Source organism: Nipponia nippon, unplaced genomic scaffold, assembly GCF_047370975.1.
Source record: "Nipponia nippon isolate SJK-2023a ecotype South Korea unplaced genomic scaffold, ASM4737097v1 scaffold_4, whole genome shotgun sequence".
Classification (NCBI taxonomy): Eukaryota; Metazoa; Chordata; class Aves; order Pelecaniformes; family Threskiornithidae; genus Nipponia; species Nipponia nippon.
In genome coordinates this window covers 4,992,094-5,006,064 of record NW_028262358.1, presented here as the reverse complement: position 1 = coordinate 5,006,064, position 13,971 = coordinate 4,992,094, and the positions used below count along the sequence as shown (strand labels likewise).

At 47.0% G+C, this 13,971-nt stretch overlaps 1 protein-coding gene across 5 annotated transcripts in view; it reads right to left on the bottom strand.

Moving 5' to 3' along the window:
* The window catches only part of BMP2 (bone morphogenetic protein 2), a 346,349-nt gene that overhangs the window by 91,184 nt on the left and 241,194 nt on the right, over positions 1-13,971 (bottom strand). For 3 of the 5 annotated variants that reach the window (XR_015708485.1, XM_087775976.1, XM_087775977.1), the window contains exons 1-3: positions 13,184-13,922; positions 11,909-12,267; positions 9,199-9,436 (exon numbers count right to left, since the gene is read on the bottom strand). Coding sequence is in view for 4 of the 5 variants with exons in the window: in XM_087775976.1 (XP_087632102.1) it covers positions 9,199-9,436; positions 11,909-12,260 (590 nt within the window). In the remaining variant the exon portion in view is untranslated. Of the gene's footprint in view, positions 1-8,216; positions 9,437-11,908; positions 12,268-13,183; positions 13,923-13,971 lie in introns of those variants that run through there. The other 2 variants (XM_087775975.1, XM_087775974.1) reach the window with 1 other exon arrangement.

The following is a 13,971-nucleotide window of genomic DNA, read 5'->3' as shown; positions in this document are numbered from 1 at the left end:
TGGCTCCGAAAACCAAGATCACGTAATGAGAGTTCCAGGAAGAGAGAAAAACCAAAGCCTGGTAAAGGCATGCTCTTCAAAGTGTCCCAGTATTTGACCCTTCCTCCCCTCCAGATTAATGGGGTAAAGAAGAGAGGAATAGAGCCTGAAACCCTGAAGGAAGTACTCGCATACAAGAGGAGCTCGAAAGACCTTCCCAGACCCTTCCCAGAGGCTCAGGCTCACAGAGAAAGGCCTAAAACCAAATTTTCCTCACCAGTTAGATGGAAGAGTTGGCAGTAACCCACTGCATAGCTCAGGTCTCAAGAGGAGAAAGCTCTTGGAAAGGGTAGCACCTGGTTTATTTTCTTTGCTAGAAAACACAAGTTAAGCTACTTCTATTTGAAAATTAAATCTAACCGTCAAAAAAAAGGCTAAGACCCTCCAGCAGGCGAGAGCTGCAATAGCTACCTGCCAGCAGAACGGCCTGCTGGGTTATACAGAGTTGTTTGCAAACTACTGATTCTTTTTTTTTTTTTTTAATGGCTTTTGCTTGTTTTTTTTCTTTTTGTCAGAACCTGCACACAGGAGAGTCGCAGACCACTTTCTCAATTTCTGCTGCTGACAAAATCCAGAAGGCTCCATCCACGCCGTCAGTACCATTTTCCCAGGGCTTGGTCCTTCTCACTGAGGAACTCTGCAGTGGGCATGAATCAGTAACTTAGCAGGTGTGCAGGAGCTCTCTCTAAATGACTCTGCCCTCTAGGGTACATTTGGGTTATATTTTCAAAGATGAAAATCTTTTCATCTGCAAACCTGGGAGACTACTTTGCCCAACGTGAAAAGAAGCAGTTAACACCTAACCATTTCTAAAAACAAACCCAACAAACAAACAAACAAGCAAGCAAGCAAACCACCAAAAGGAAAAAACTAAAAAACAAAAAAAAAAATCACCAGACCAGGAAATATGAATCAATCAGTCTTTGATCCTCCCCTCGCTAATAACATCATCTAGAACATGGATTATTGCTAATCCTAAGTAACCAGAAATGTTGATAGATTTTAAAAATACCAGTGGTTAAGAAAAGGAGAACTTCAATTCCATTTCCTTCTGATCTTTGAGTCCCAAGGTGGCATTCTGAGGCTTCTCCCCAGAGACTGTGAAGGAATTTTCTTTTTAAGAATCTCAGGTTCCATGGTGTCCTCATGAGATTCCAGCAGGGGAAGCTTTAAAGTAATCCTGCAAGACGCCAACAGTCTGTACACCAAAAGTAGTAAAATGACAACATACCTGCCATTCCAGTAATCTAGGTCTTGAACGATAAGAATAAAAGAGTATCAATAATGCTAGTATTTTGCAGAACACAACTGCTCGTTTTTCACTTAAAGCTCTTGGGCCCACCTTTTATTTACAGTGCCAGGGCTGGGAAAACAGCCTCTGTGTGCATTACGACCTCGTCCAACAGCAACAGTTTGTGACATCAAAACTGCCTTCATGTTAACATTATGATGTCAACTAGAAGATTCTTCATGAAAACGAACAACAAAAGCTGGGCTCTTAAAGCGAGAGTGTTTTTAAGTAAAAGATTTTTTCTTTCAAAGGAAGAGAGAAAATGCAAGCAGAAAAAAAATGTGTTAGAACTGTCCTTAAAATAGAATAACTCAAAACAACAGCCAGAGTGATGTTTATAAGAAATAATACATACCCTGCCTCTCTTCCTAATTCCTAAGGAGTCAATAACTCCTTTGGTCTGTGAAGTCCCCTACGAAGTTATCAATAAGTCATGAGAAAAATGCAGAAGTCAAGATGATAATGAAATGAATCATTGTTTCTGGCTGTAAAGCAGAGGCGTTCTGCTCAGCCCATGTGTTTGGAGCAGCCGTAGTCAGATATCCCTTCCCCCTCCCATCACCGTTGGCCTTGCAATTAAGCTTCAATATGCCTGGGTGTATATTATTGATGTGGAAACAGCTATTTCCATCATGCTGCAGACATTCTATACTTTTGAAGTCTGTGGTTACAGAGTCATTATTCCGTACAACACTTTCCCATCACTAGGGTGTGCAGGATGCCATGAAAAATGGTTTTGTGCAAGTTCCAAGCTACTGGAGTTATGTCAATAGTTACCTTAAATACATTATTTTTTTATACGTGGTCACCCTGCCTTCTGAGGCTTTGCTTTAATAAAAAGGACTGGATCATCTGAGAATGAAGTCAGTAGAGCTGTGCTGATTTGCAGATCTGGTTGATATTTCCATCTCCTAATCTGCATGTTGTTTCCAGGATGATGATGATAGTAATAATAGTAGTAGCAGTAATAATAATAATAATAATAATAATACATTTGCTTCTGTTTGTAGCGAAACACCGCTGGAGTTGAATGCTCTGTTTTAATGAGACACACTGAATGAAACAGTATCCTGCAGTGCAAGAAGTACATGTCAGCTCTCCCCTGCCTTGGCATTACGACCCAGGCTACAGTAAAATATTCATAATTTTCTTGGTGATCTCCCAGAAAAACCTCCTTAATTTAATCTCTAATGGGATTATCAGCCTCATTAAATTGTAAATCTGCCACAGTCCAGCTGTTGTGGGAACCTGAACTTTCAGACCGTTATCAATTCGCTGCTCTGATCTCTCTACCTGAAGTCCCTCTAGAAACTTTTAACGCTTTCAGCTTCAAAAGCCTGCAGGGTCCTTCCCCACTTCCCTCACCTCCAACTTCTTCCCACAAAATTCCCTGCCTTTTTTCAAACTGAAGAGCCACAGATCTGCTTCTTTGCTGGAGTTAAACCAATATACCCAGACGTAGACCTAACCTAGTGGCTCCGGTCTGATTTCTATATGGGCAGCCAAGTACATTTTGCAGAAGCCCCTACAAGAATGAACTATGAAGAGCAAAAATACATCGCATCGCCACCCTGCCTTATGAGCTGAGAACCAAGCTGACCCGCTGCAAGCTTCCTACCTCTGGAGAAGCCCAACTACTCTCAGCCGCTGTTCCTCTATCGAGGGCAACACAAGCCCGGGCAGGTATTACAGCTGAGTGCCTTCACAGCACTATGTAAATACAGATGCAAATAAGCTTTGGCCCTCAGACTTCTGGCAAGTTACAAACACGGTCCCTGGTGTTAGGAGGTGGCTCCTGCTGCACACAACGGCTGCGAGCCTTCAGACCCTTCCCAAACTAAGACTCTTGCTGCAGGCAGGGACAAATTTGCCTCTGTAAAGGACAGACAGCCAGGACAAAAACAGTGTACCTGCTTTTCTAAGTGACCATTGCACAAGGCTTGCGGACGGAAGGTTGCTAAATCCTGGAGGGCACTGACAGGTGACTAGATTCCAAAAAGAGAGGAAACTCCACCTTAGGAAACCATTACTGCTTGTTGCAGACAAGGCTGTCAGGAATACAGGTAATGAAGGATTAGTACTGGAGAGACAGGGAAGAAGTAATCTTAAAATAATTTTTGAATTCTTTTTGCACCCAAGCAAGGCACAAATGTAGTGGACGCATACCAACGGTTACTTTCTCACATACCTGCAAAATCTCTTGGGAGAAATAAACAAAAAATTTGAAGTACAGCAGAGCAAGGACATATTCTGAAGGAGCTGGCATTTTTTCCTTGTACATAGTAGTCTAACAAAATAAAAGACTGCTGCTTTTATCCGACACCCTCCTTACAGCAATAATATATAAAATCCAAGTGTCCTTCCGAACCTAGCTTCTTTTTTCTTTCCTATGTAACTAGAAAACAAAGTGGTTTGTGCCTGTAACAACCATTTATACCGTCTTTAAAAATACATTTTAATGCCTCTGGCTTTTCATCATTATTTTGAGCAGCTTAAGTCAACTGGGAACAAGATTCGTGGTTCTCATGTTCTGGTGTTGTAAGAACACAACAAATCAAGTTCTCATAGCAGCAGTCTGCCCTACCAAAAGGGGTAGCCTTAATATAAAGGAGAAGAGAAACATTCCATATCCATAATTAGATAAATAGTACTTCAGGCAAGATATGGCACCTTTAAAAGTGCCTTTTCAGTCTTGGATTTTTCTCTGCTTGTTACTACAGAAACCATCTAGCAACCAGAATCTAAGGCAGACTCCACCCAAAACAGTGAAAAACAATATAGACAGAGTAGGCTTTTCCTCCTCTTTTCTTTTTTTCTCTCTCCCCCCCCCCCCCCCTTTTTTTTTGAAAGGGTGGGTAAGTGCTAAGGAAAAGTATCTTACTGTGCAAAGGATAGGAGCATTTTGCATGCAGCTGAAACAGTAAAGCTCTGATTACAGATGGCAGAAATGAAAGCAGGGAATGAGTAATGAGCAATGACAAATGCGTAATGCGGGATGAGGATATAATTTCCACACATCGGCTAAAGAAAGGTTTACACTCTTAAGCAATAAAAACAAACCATTAAGCCAGACCTGCACTGTCAGGAAGTATAAAACAGTTCTTGAAACTGCAGTTACTATACAAAAGCTTTTCATAAACTTTTGTTTCCTGATCTTCATAAAACATTAACATCAAGCTGCCATATGGCAATTAGCTGCCTCCTGAAATCAATAAAAACCCCCCAAAAATCAACAATTTAGGAATAGCTGTACAATAAAATAGTTCAATAATTATCCTCTTCTAATAGTGTAGCAAAGTGGGTCTAATATAAATGCAGTCCAGATGAGCTCCTTCTTCAAAGCTGAGAGTACAATAAATCATGTTCCTCTCCAAGCCTCATCAGTACCGATGGCACGAGTGAGACCTCTAACTGCCTGGCAGGGGGGAAAGCAGGTGATAGTCTGTGGACACCCAAACCCAATTATCATAGGAGCAAAATCAACGCCTGCTTCTGATGAGCCCAGGTGAGCACAGCGGAGCAGATCCTGCTCAGTGAAAATGGCCAATGCTCTCGGGAGAGCTTACCTCAACTGAAGATCTTCCCGCGTCATTTTTACATGTTGCTGACCACAGAAGTCCAACTGAATTTTGCGCAAAAATTATCAAGCCACTCGACAAAGCTGTTACTGAGTCTCAAAAGGACAAGGAGAGATGCTGATCACATTTGTGTTTAGAGAGATGCTTATCTGAAATGCACAAAGGGTGACATTATCTATCACAATCTCTGCCTATATAGATTATATAAGTGCCTAGAAGCAATATGTTTAGGGGAAACAGGCTATAGGGTAACAAAGGCAGTTTTGCCTTCCAGATCTTCTGCTTTTTCTCCTCTTAAGAGGAAGAAAAAGGCTCGGTTTTTCTTGTAGAGCACTATAACACTAATACGTACTAAAGAACTAAAATAACTACTGGAGTACTGTGGTAACAGCATACCTTTAGTATTTAGGATTATTTAGCAGTCATTACCGGACTTAGAAGATGTCAGAAAGCCCAAATCTTTCAGAAGGACTGCCTGATCATCAACCCTATTTAGCTGAGTTCAGGAACCCAACTGATCTCTAGCAGAATTTTCTACTACTCATGTATCAAAGTCTGGTTTGTTTCTTTTTTTTTTTTTTTTCCTTTTAAATCCTAAACAAACTATTCAGTGCAGCACTCTCACATCTCCAGTCTAGAGAGAGAGAGAGGTTAAGTGTTAAGGATTTAAAGATACACTACAAAACCAATTACTGACGTGCTGAGCTTGACACATGCATATTTCCTCCTCAAAATCAGCGTGGAACTGATGATTCTGTGACTAACACGAAGCAGGTATAGAAATGCTTACAAGAGTGGGTCTTAATAGGTTGACAATTATACATTGGTCTCACGGTGTATTTTACTAAGGATGCAATTCTTTGTCAAGCAACCGGAGGTTTGCCTTCACAAGGAATGCGGCATCACGCCATGAGCCAGCCACTGCTCATCCATAGACAAGCGCCGTAGCCAATTTTTTTGAAACAAGATTAGCATCAATGTGTTCTCATGCCTTAGAGGAGAAGTAAAGCAGCCACCACTCTGTAAAAAGCCTCCCTCAATCTCGTTACACATGAAGGGCTGGGGGGTGTGAAACTTAAGCCTTGCAACACTGGAGTTTAGGATCTGGTTAGAAGTGCCATGGGGTCTTTACTGATTTCAGCAGGTTGGGGATCATACCTTTCCTGCTCACAGAAATGCTGCGCTCTTCCATTTTTCAGCACTTTACGTCCAGCTCTTGCAAGCTCAGGTTATAGAGTACGCTAGCGCTGCTGTGACTTGACTAGCACAACCACGCATCGCAAACAATCAATGAATTCTTGAAGAACCTTCACCGTAGCATATTCTGCGACTGACAGCCTTCCCAAAGCAACAGCCGTAAACTCACTCATCACCAGTAAAGCCGGCAACAAGCAAAAGGCAAACTAAACTTCTGCACATACGATGCTCCCCCCTAAAACATGAGCCAACGAAACAGCCCTGGTCTTTTGAAATAGCAAATAGAGGTCGTCCACCCAGTAAACTCGTAGGCTACTATGTAGTATCAGCATGGCCAATAACATCAGCTACCTCTCAAAAATAAGCAGAGCCAAACTGCAGAGTGGTGGATTGTTCTCTACTAGCTATTAAAAATACTGCGGGTACAAAGAAATACATAAGTTTTTATCTCACCACAGAAACTTACACCTCGCTTAAGGTATTTTTAAGCTCACAAGAGAAAAATGGAAGCAGCCAACAGGAAATTAGTTTTTCTCTCCTATCCCCTGCACCCATTGCTTTCTGTGATGATTAGCGGTAGACAACTGTTCTATAAGACGACCCGTAAGACATCATCAAGTTCGCCTTTCTGATCAGCAAACTTATTTAGTACCTTCACTGTAACCAAGATGATGGTGGTAAAAAAGGAGGTGTTTGGGGAGGGCTATGAGAAAGAGGAGGTTTCTGTTAACAAGAAGTTAGGCTAATAGGCGGCCCAAATCAGAGATTCCCAGAGTTGACTTAGAGAGGTCTCTAACGGGCCAACGGTACACATGGCTTTAGGAGGTGCTGCCTCAGTTCACCAAATCCAGAAATGGATCCACCACGGAGCACAAGGGGGTTCTGACATCTCCGGAGGTATCACCACACAGTCATCATATATCCACCAAAGACACTGGAGAGCTCCTGAAACAGGCAGGAACTTGCCATTAGCAGTCTAACACGATTTCATTCTGTTCCCGGCTTCAGCGCGCTTTGCAGTGGATCACCAAGAAGCCAATTTAAGCTACTTTCCCGCTCTACTATTTCAGCACAACTTTTCCACAACAAGCAACCCAGCCTCTGCATGCTTGTCCCATGTCGTACAGCTAGCAACCTGCCTTTTAACGCGCAACAGGCACAATGAAATATTAGCTTTAATGCTGTGTTTGCCAATTGCAAATCATGCTTTTGCCCCTTACATGAAGGATTTAAAAAGTAAGAAGATGTAAGCACAGGTTGCCCTTGTGATGACTGCACAAGTGAACCGTTTTTTCTTACAGACCGGACTTTTCAGAAAGAAATATCGTAGTTCTGTGATTTATTATCTGAAATAGATTTAAACATTTTGGGGGGGAAGCTTTCAAACACAAAACCCTGGAAGGGAAGCCAGGCTAATTTGCAAAACCATCAGCTGAGGTTAGGTAGGAGGCTGCGCATGACAACGGCTTGCTGTATGTAGGGCAAAAATTGAGGATTAATTTCACTATAACACTCCACAGAAGTGAGCTCTCATCTGAGGTGAGGAAGTATGCAACGCTTTTCCAACCGTTAAAGACAAGGGCCGGTACAAATAAGGTAATTACTCCTCTTTAGCATACATAATCACAAAAAAAAAAAAAAAAGGATGACATTTTAGTTTTTATTATTTTATATTTGGCCAGGACTTTTAAAGGAAGGACTTTTAAAGGAAACATCAAACATTCACTTTTCTGTAGGTCTAGAAAGGATTCAGTCTCCCCCCACCCCCGCCTCCCGTAGGATTTCTATTGGCCCTTCTTATATTCACACTGCAAATTAGTTGGGAATAGCAGTATTTATACTAGATCAGCAACGTCTGGTTCTTATCCAAATGTTCCACCTAAAGAGGATGCCAGTTCTCATGGATTGGACAGCCCACCCTGCAGCATTCCTGAGAATTGTACAATATAATAATCTTGAAAGTCAGCAGAGTGGATTATCCACTTTTTTCTGGACTTGAACTTGTGACCTTAACAGTAGCACAGCAGAAAGCAAATGTGCTATGCACTTTGCCATAGTAACCTTCCATGTGTTCTTTTCAACTTAAATACACACAATTGAAACAGCTACAATTTTGGAAAATTATGTACAAACCCTATATTTTTTTCTTTTTGATTACATATAAATACAAATTAGCTATTCTTCTAAAAAGTGGTTATAATAGTAAATAAATACAAAATAAGAATCTGACCATTATACTTCATGTGCTGGGGTTAAACCCATATAAAATGTACAACTAAAATACATTTAAAATCTTTAAAGGAATATTTCTCTGATTAAAATATTTGTTTTCCCAACTTTTTCGTAGACATAAATATATTTTCAAAATAGTTGTGTTTTTTTTTCTTTCCATTTCATTACATAAATAAAGTCTTCATTGGGAAATATTAAAGTGTCAGCTTTTCTTTTTTTTTTTTTTTCTGTATTTGTCTAATATATTTGCTGTGTTAGCGGCACCCACAACCCTCCACAACCATATCTTGGTAGTTCTTTAATACAACTTTTTCATTCTCATCAAGGTAGAGCATGGAAATAGCACTCAGTTCTGTCGGCACACAGCAAGCCTTGGGGATTTTGGAATTCACTGAATTGACCAAAGTCTGAACAATGGCATGGTTTGTTGAGTTTAGATGATCTGCCAGTGGAAAAGGACATTCCCCATGGCAGTAAAAGGCACTATACCCCGGTGGGGCAACAATCCAGTCATTCCACCCCACATCATTGAAGTCCACATATAACGGATGCCTTTTGCAACTGTATTTGTGGCGTTTACGCTGTTTGTGTTTCGCTTGACGCTTTTCTCTTTTATGAAGCGGGTGTCCCTTGCCATCATGCCCAAACGTTACTAATAATGGCCTGAGCTGAGACCAGCTATCTTCATCCTGATGTAAAGACCTGCTAATCCTAACGTGCCTCTTGGAGGCACTGTTCTCTTTGTCCAAGTGAACCACCTCTACCACAAACCCATGATTAGGTTGTCCATGTGCAATCCACCTCAAAACAGCTGGCGTTACATCAAAACTTTCCCATTTACTTGCATTATGATGCACCAACCTGGTGTCCAAAAGTCTTGTGACAGGGTCCTTAGAGGTGGCTGTGGCTGGCTTTATAATTTCATAAATATTAATACGGTGATGGTAGCTGCTGTTGTTCTCAAAGCCTCCGTGCACCTGTTTCCGAAAAATCTGGAGTTCAGCTGAGGTGATAGACTCCTCATTAGGGATGGAAGTTAAATTAAAGAAGAAACGCCGTGCTGTTTTCCCACTTGTTTCTGGCAGTTCTTCCAAAACTTCTAATTTGATTAAACGGGGAAAATAAAAAAAAGAAAGAAAGAAAGAAAGAAAAAAATCAGCAACTGAGACAAGCAACCAAACCCCTCAGATAAGTCTGCTGCTGGCAACTTTCAAATGACAGTTAGCACACGTGACGTACAAGATCCGAAAGACTTTCAGGCAGAAACTACCGTCTCCCCTGTCTTCCTGTTTATTTATGCAAGCATGTATAGCGTGAAGTTAAGAATGCTTCGTTCGTTGTTATGCATTTTGAGTGAATACCGGTGCCCTTTGCATTCCAGGTGGTTATAATAAGTGGCAAGAAACACGCAGCATTACTTTGGAATTCCAGGACATTAGCAAGAAAACTCAAGCGCTGTAGCTAGTGGGGGTCTGAGGAGAATCATTAAAAGTGCTTGAGGACTTAGGGTAACTCTTGCATTTCTGCTTTTTTCAAGCATATGGCTCTAACGTCCATCCCTTAAACTTCATTCTGAAAAACATTACTCCGCAATTTAGGTGACTTACAAATCTTAAAGTATGGATTTTTGTATCTTAATTAGAGACGGTGAGCTCAACATCTGTAACGGCACTTTGCAAAGCACGCCCTAGTATTTACCCAAAAGGGCCATAAAGAATAGCAGGAAGGTTCAACTGCTAAAAAGCGTGGATGGCAAAGGGATAACGAAACAAAGTCGCTTCTGAACAACAGATTTTCAAAACCACACGCACACAAAAAAAATAATTAAAAAGTCACTGAACCTCGTGCCATTCTCACCTTTGAGTCAACAAATAATTGAACGGAGCCTCAGAGGGAGTAAAACATACCTAGGGTTGCTAAGAAGTACCTTGTTGCTACAGACGCTGAAGAATTTAAAAGTATTTGCCAAAACAAATCTTTCTCAAATCATGGGTTTTCATTTTGGTACTAAGCATCCTGGAGAAACGTGCACTTTCTAAGGGGAAGCCATAACTGTTGTTAGCAGTTCTTAGTCATTCAACCATTCCCTCTTGACTCCCATAGGACTTTTTGCAGAAGGTAAGGCTCAGCTTTAGGGTATTCAGGACCAGACCAATATTTGTAAACGTGCATATGTTTCGAGTAGTCACAAGACAAACTTCTGCTTCCATGAAGCCACTAATACCGAGCGAGAACTCAGTGAAAACACAGAGCCACACTGATTTTCTTCTAAATTTTGTGAAAATTATAGAATAGCTTCTATGTCAAAAACAGTCTTTGCTGTAACGGTATGACTACTTGAAACTGCAGATTTTTTACATTTGCCTAAAAATTACAAACTTTGCCCTTTCAGCTCCTGTCTCGTTCAGCTCCCTGCCTACCACGCTCAGGTTTAACGTGAATGACCCATGCACTCGCTTTCCCCCACGCACTGCTAGGTGTTTACTTTCCACGCAGGGAAATGCAGGCGATGCGAGGTTACATTTCATCATTCACCTCCTTTCTCACGATAAGGCTTTCCACTAAAGAGCACATCCACTTCTCCGAGGTCACCTCCTTTACCCATCAGAAACATTAAATACTAATGAACGCCTTTTCTCAACACAGCTTCACGTTAAAAGCATGGGAAAACGGCGTTTTCGTTACTTTTACAGCGGGGCCACTGCATGCCAGCACGGGAGACTAGCAGCCAGGAATGATTACAACCTGGGGAAACGTTTCTCAAAGAGCACGCGAGCGACACGTGCGCCACCGGCTCCACGGGCCTACCCGTGCCACGGCTAACTCCGCAGCGACTGTTTTGGCTATGTAAGTCGGGACACGCGCCCAGTTGCTCAGCGAGGGCCTGTCCCAGAGGGTGCACTGCCTCGGTGGGCCACGAGCAAGGAGGGGTGGAGGCGCTGCTGGATGCCTCGCTCTGCTTTTGGCCGGGTTACCTGCAGGTGAGAGCCCAAACCTGGCCACAGAGTTTTTACAAGCCTGGGCGCTGGTGGCCGGGCAGGCGTAGCGTGGGTCTGGGCTAAATCGCTCCTCGAAGGCGGGACAAGGGAGCGCTTGAGGAGAGGCCACAATTGATGGTTTCATTGATCTCCCACAGGGATTAGATAAGGATTAGAAACCTCCGCAGCGGCCTCGGCTCAGCCGTGCATTAGGGAGACTTTCCTGCTCTTCAGCCTCGCAAAAGCAAAGCTATCTGTGGGAAGGCGTAATGCGGAGCCGCTGTTGTAGCGGAAAAAGTAAATAAACCAGGAGCCTCTCGTCGGCCGGAGGAGGAGGAGAGAGGCCGGCGGGGCGAGCAGAAGCCCGCAGCCGGGGCTCCGGGAGCCGCCGCGCTGAACAGACCCCGTGGCACCGGCGGCCGAGCTCAGGCGCTCCCGGGGAGGAATCCGCCCCGACGCTCCTCCTCCGGCCCGGCCCGGCCCTCCCCTTTCCCCTCGCTCCCTCAGCCCGGCCCGCGGCCGCCGGCGGCCCCGCGGAGCCCGCGCCCGTTCGCGGCCCCCCGCCCGCCCCGGGCCCGGCCCCCGGCCCCTACCTTCGTGGTGGAAGCTGCGGACGGTGTTGGCGCGGCTGGCGGCCCTCTCCAGCGGGTAGCCGAGGGCCGGCGGCTGCCCCAGCTGCTGGCCGGCGTGCAGGCGGTAGAGGTCCAGCATGTAGGGGGGGATGACGACGTCCTTGCCGGGGCTGGGCCGCCGCTTCAGCCCGAACATGTGGAGCAGGCGCAGCTCGAACTCGCTGAGGAGATCCTCGGGGCGCTGCGCGGCCGAGGCGGCGCGGCCCGGCTCGCTGAAGCGCCGCCGGCCCACCTCCGGCATGAGGCCGGCCGCGCCGCCCAGCAGCACCTGGCAGAGCAGCAGCGCCAGGAGGGAGCGGGTCGCGGCAACCATGATCAACCTGCGCGGAGGAGGAGGAGGAGGCGATGGGAGGCAGTCAGCGCGGACACCGCGCCGGGACGCCGCGCCGCGGGGGCGGGGGGAGGCGGACGGGGACGGGCGGCAGGTGGGTCCCACCCCGGCGCCCGGCCATGGCGAGCGGCGCCCGGAGGGAGCCCCCCGCGGGGCCCCGTCGGGCCGCTTCAGGTGCGCGGCGGCGGAGCGCGGCACGAAAATCCCCGTGGCAGGAGATCAAAGGGAGCCGGGCGGGACGGGCCGGGGCGGGGGAGCGGAGCGGGGCTGGTCCGCAACAAAGGAGCGCGGAGGTGAAGGGGAGAAGGGGGCGGCCGCTGTCAGCGCGGCCGGGGGCACCGCCGGGGCCGGGCCGCTGCCCTCGGCGGGGCACAGGTGTGCGCCCGCCCGGCCCGGGCCCCCCGCCGCCGCCGCGGCCGGGAGCGCTCGGCGGGGGAGCGCCCGGCGCCGGGAGAGGGAAGGGGCGGCTGCCCCGCCGCCGCGCAAAGCCGCCTCCCCGCTGCGCTGCGCTCCCCTCCCGACCCCCGAGCTTCCCCCCCCGCCCAGCCCAGCCCGGCCCGGCCCGGTCGCGGGGCCCGGGGCCGGCTCCGCTTCCCCCGCGCCGGGGCTCGGCGGCGGGGCAGCGGCTTCCCCCAACGGAGGGAAAGGCAGCGCTATTTTCCCTCGGCGGAGTGGAAGGAGGAGGCAAACAGAAATCCTGCTACGTCCTTAGCCAAACCCACAGGATATTCTTCTCCCCCGTGAAACTCTGCGCTGGATTATTATTATTACTATTATTATTATAATCGTTATGATTAGTGTCCCGTCCCCCCTCTCTCTTGCAGAGCGCTAGCACCTCCGCCGTGGCCCACGGAGTCATCCTGCGGAGAAGGCTTTCAGCGGACCTGCGACCGCCGGGGCTATACCTGTGTGCAGCAGCAGGGGTTGTGTCTGCAGGAGGGTTTTCTGCTCTCGGGGTGTTTTTCCCGCATCACTTGGTGTTACTCCGAACTTCGCTGCTGCTCCTCTACAGCTGCCGAGCAGAAAACAGAAGTTCCCTGAAGTAGAGTCCGCCTCAGAAACATACTTTTAGCAGCTGGTTGAGGAGGCAGGTCCCGGCCAGGGAAGGGCTTCTCCCTTTTAAAAGCAGCGATCGAAAAGTTGTTGCTTCTTCTTCCTCCTCCTCCTCCTCCTCGCGTGTGTGTGCCTGCCCGTGAATGGGTCCCTATGTGCCTACGGAGTTAAAAGGCTCCTTTTAAAAAATGTCCTTTGCATCACCCGCGTCAGACAGATGGACATTTACTCGGACTCCCGCAGCAACGTGAAGATGAAGCTTGACTTTTCTCCGCTCCCTTAAAAAGAAAGAAGAAAGGAGGGAGGAGGAGAGAAGGGAGGAAAAAAAAAAAAAAGGGTGGGGAGTCGCCTGCCGCCGTCCCGCGTGGAGCGGCCGCGCTAGGGGCCGGCAGCCCCGCCGGCCCGCCCGCCGCCCGCCCCGCTCCGCACCATGGTCGGGGGTGGCCGCCGGCCGCCGGGGCTTTTTGTCGCCGGGCGATGTCACGACCCCGGAGGCTCGCGGGCCCGCGCCAATCACAGCCGCCCTGTGGGAGCGGGCTGCGGCCCCGCACGGCTTTTAAAGGAGACGCCGCCTCCCTCCCTCGCTCCTTCCCTCTCTCCTCCCTCGCTCGCTCCCTCCCTCGCCCGCTCCCCTCAAGCT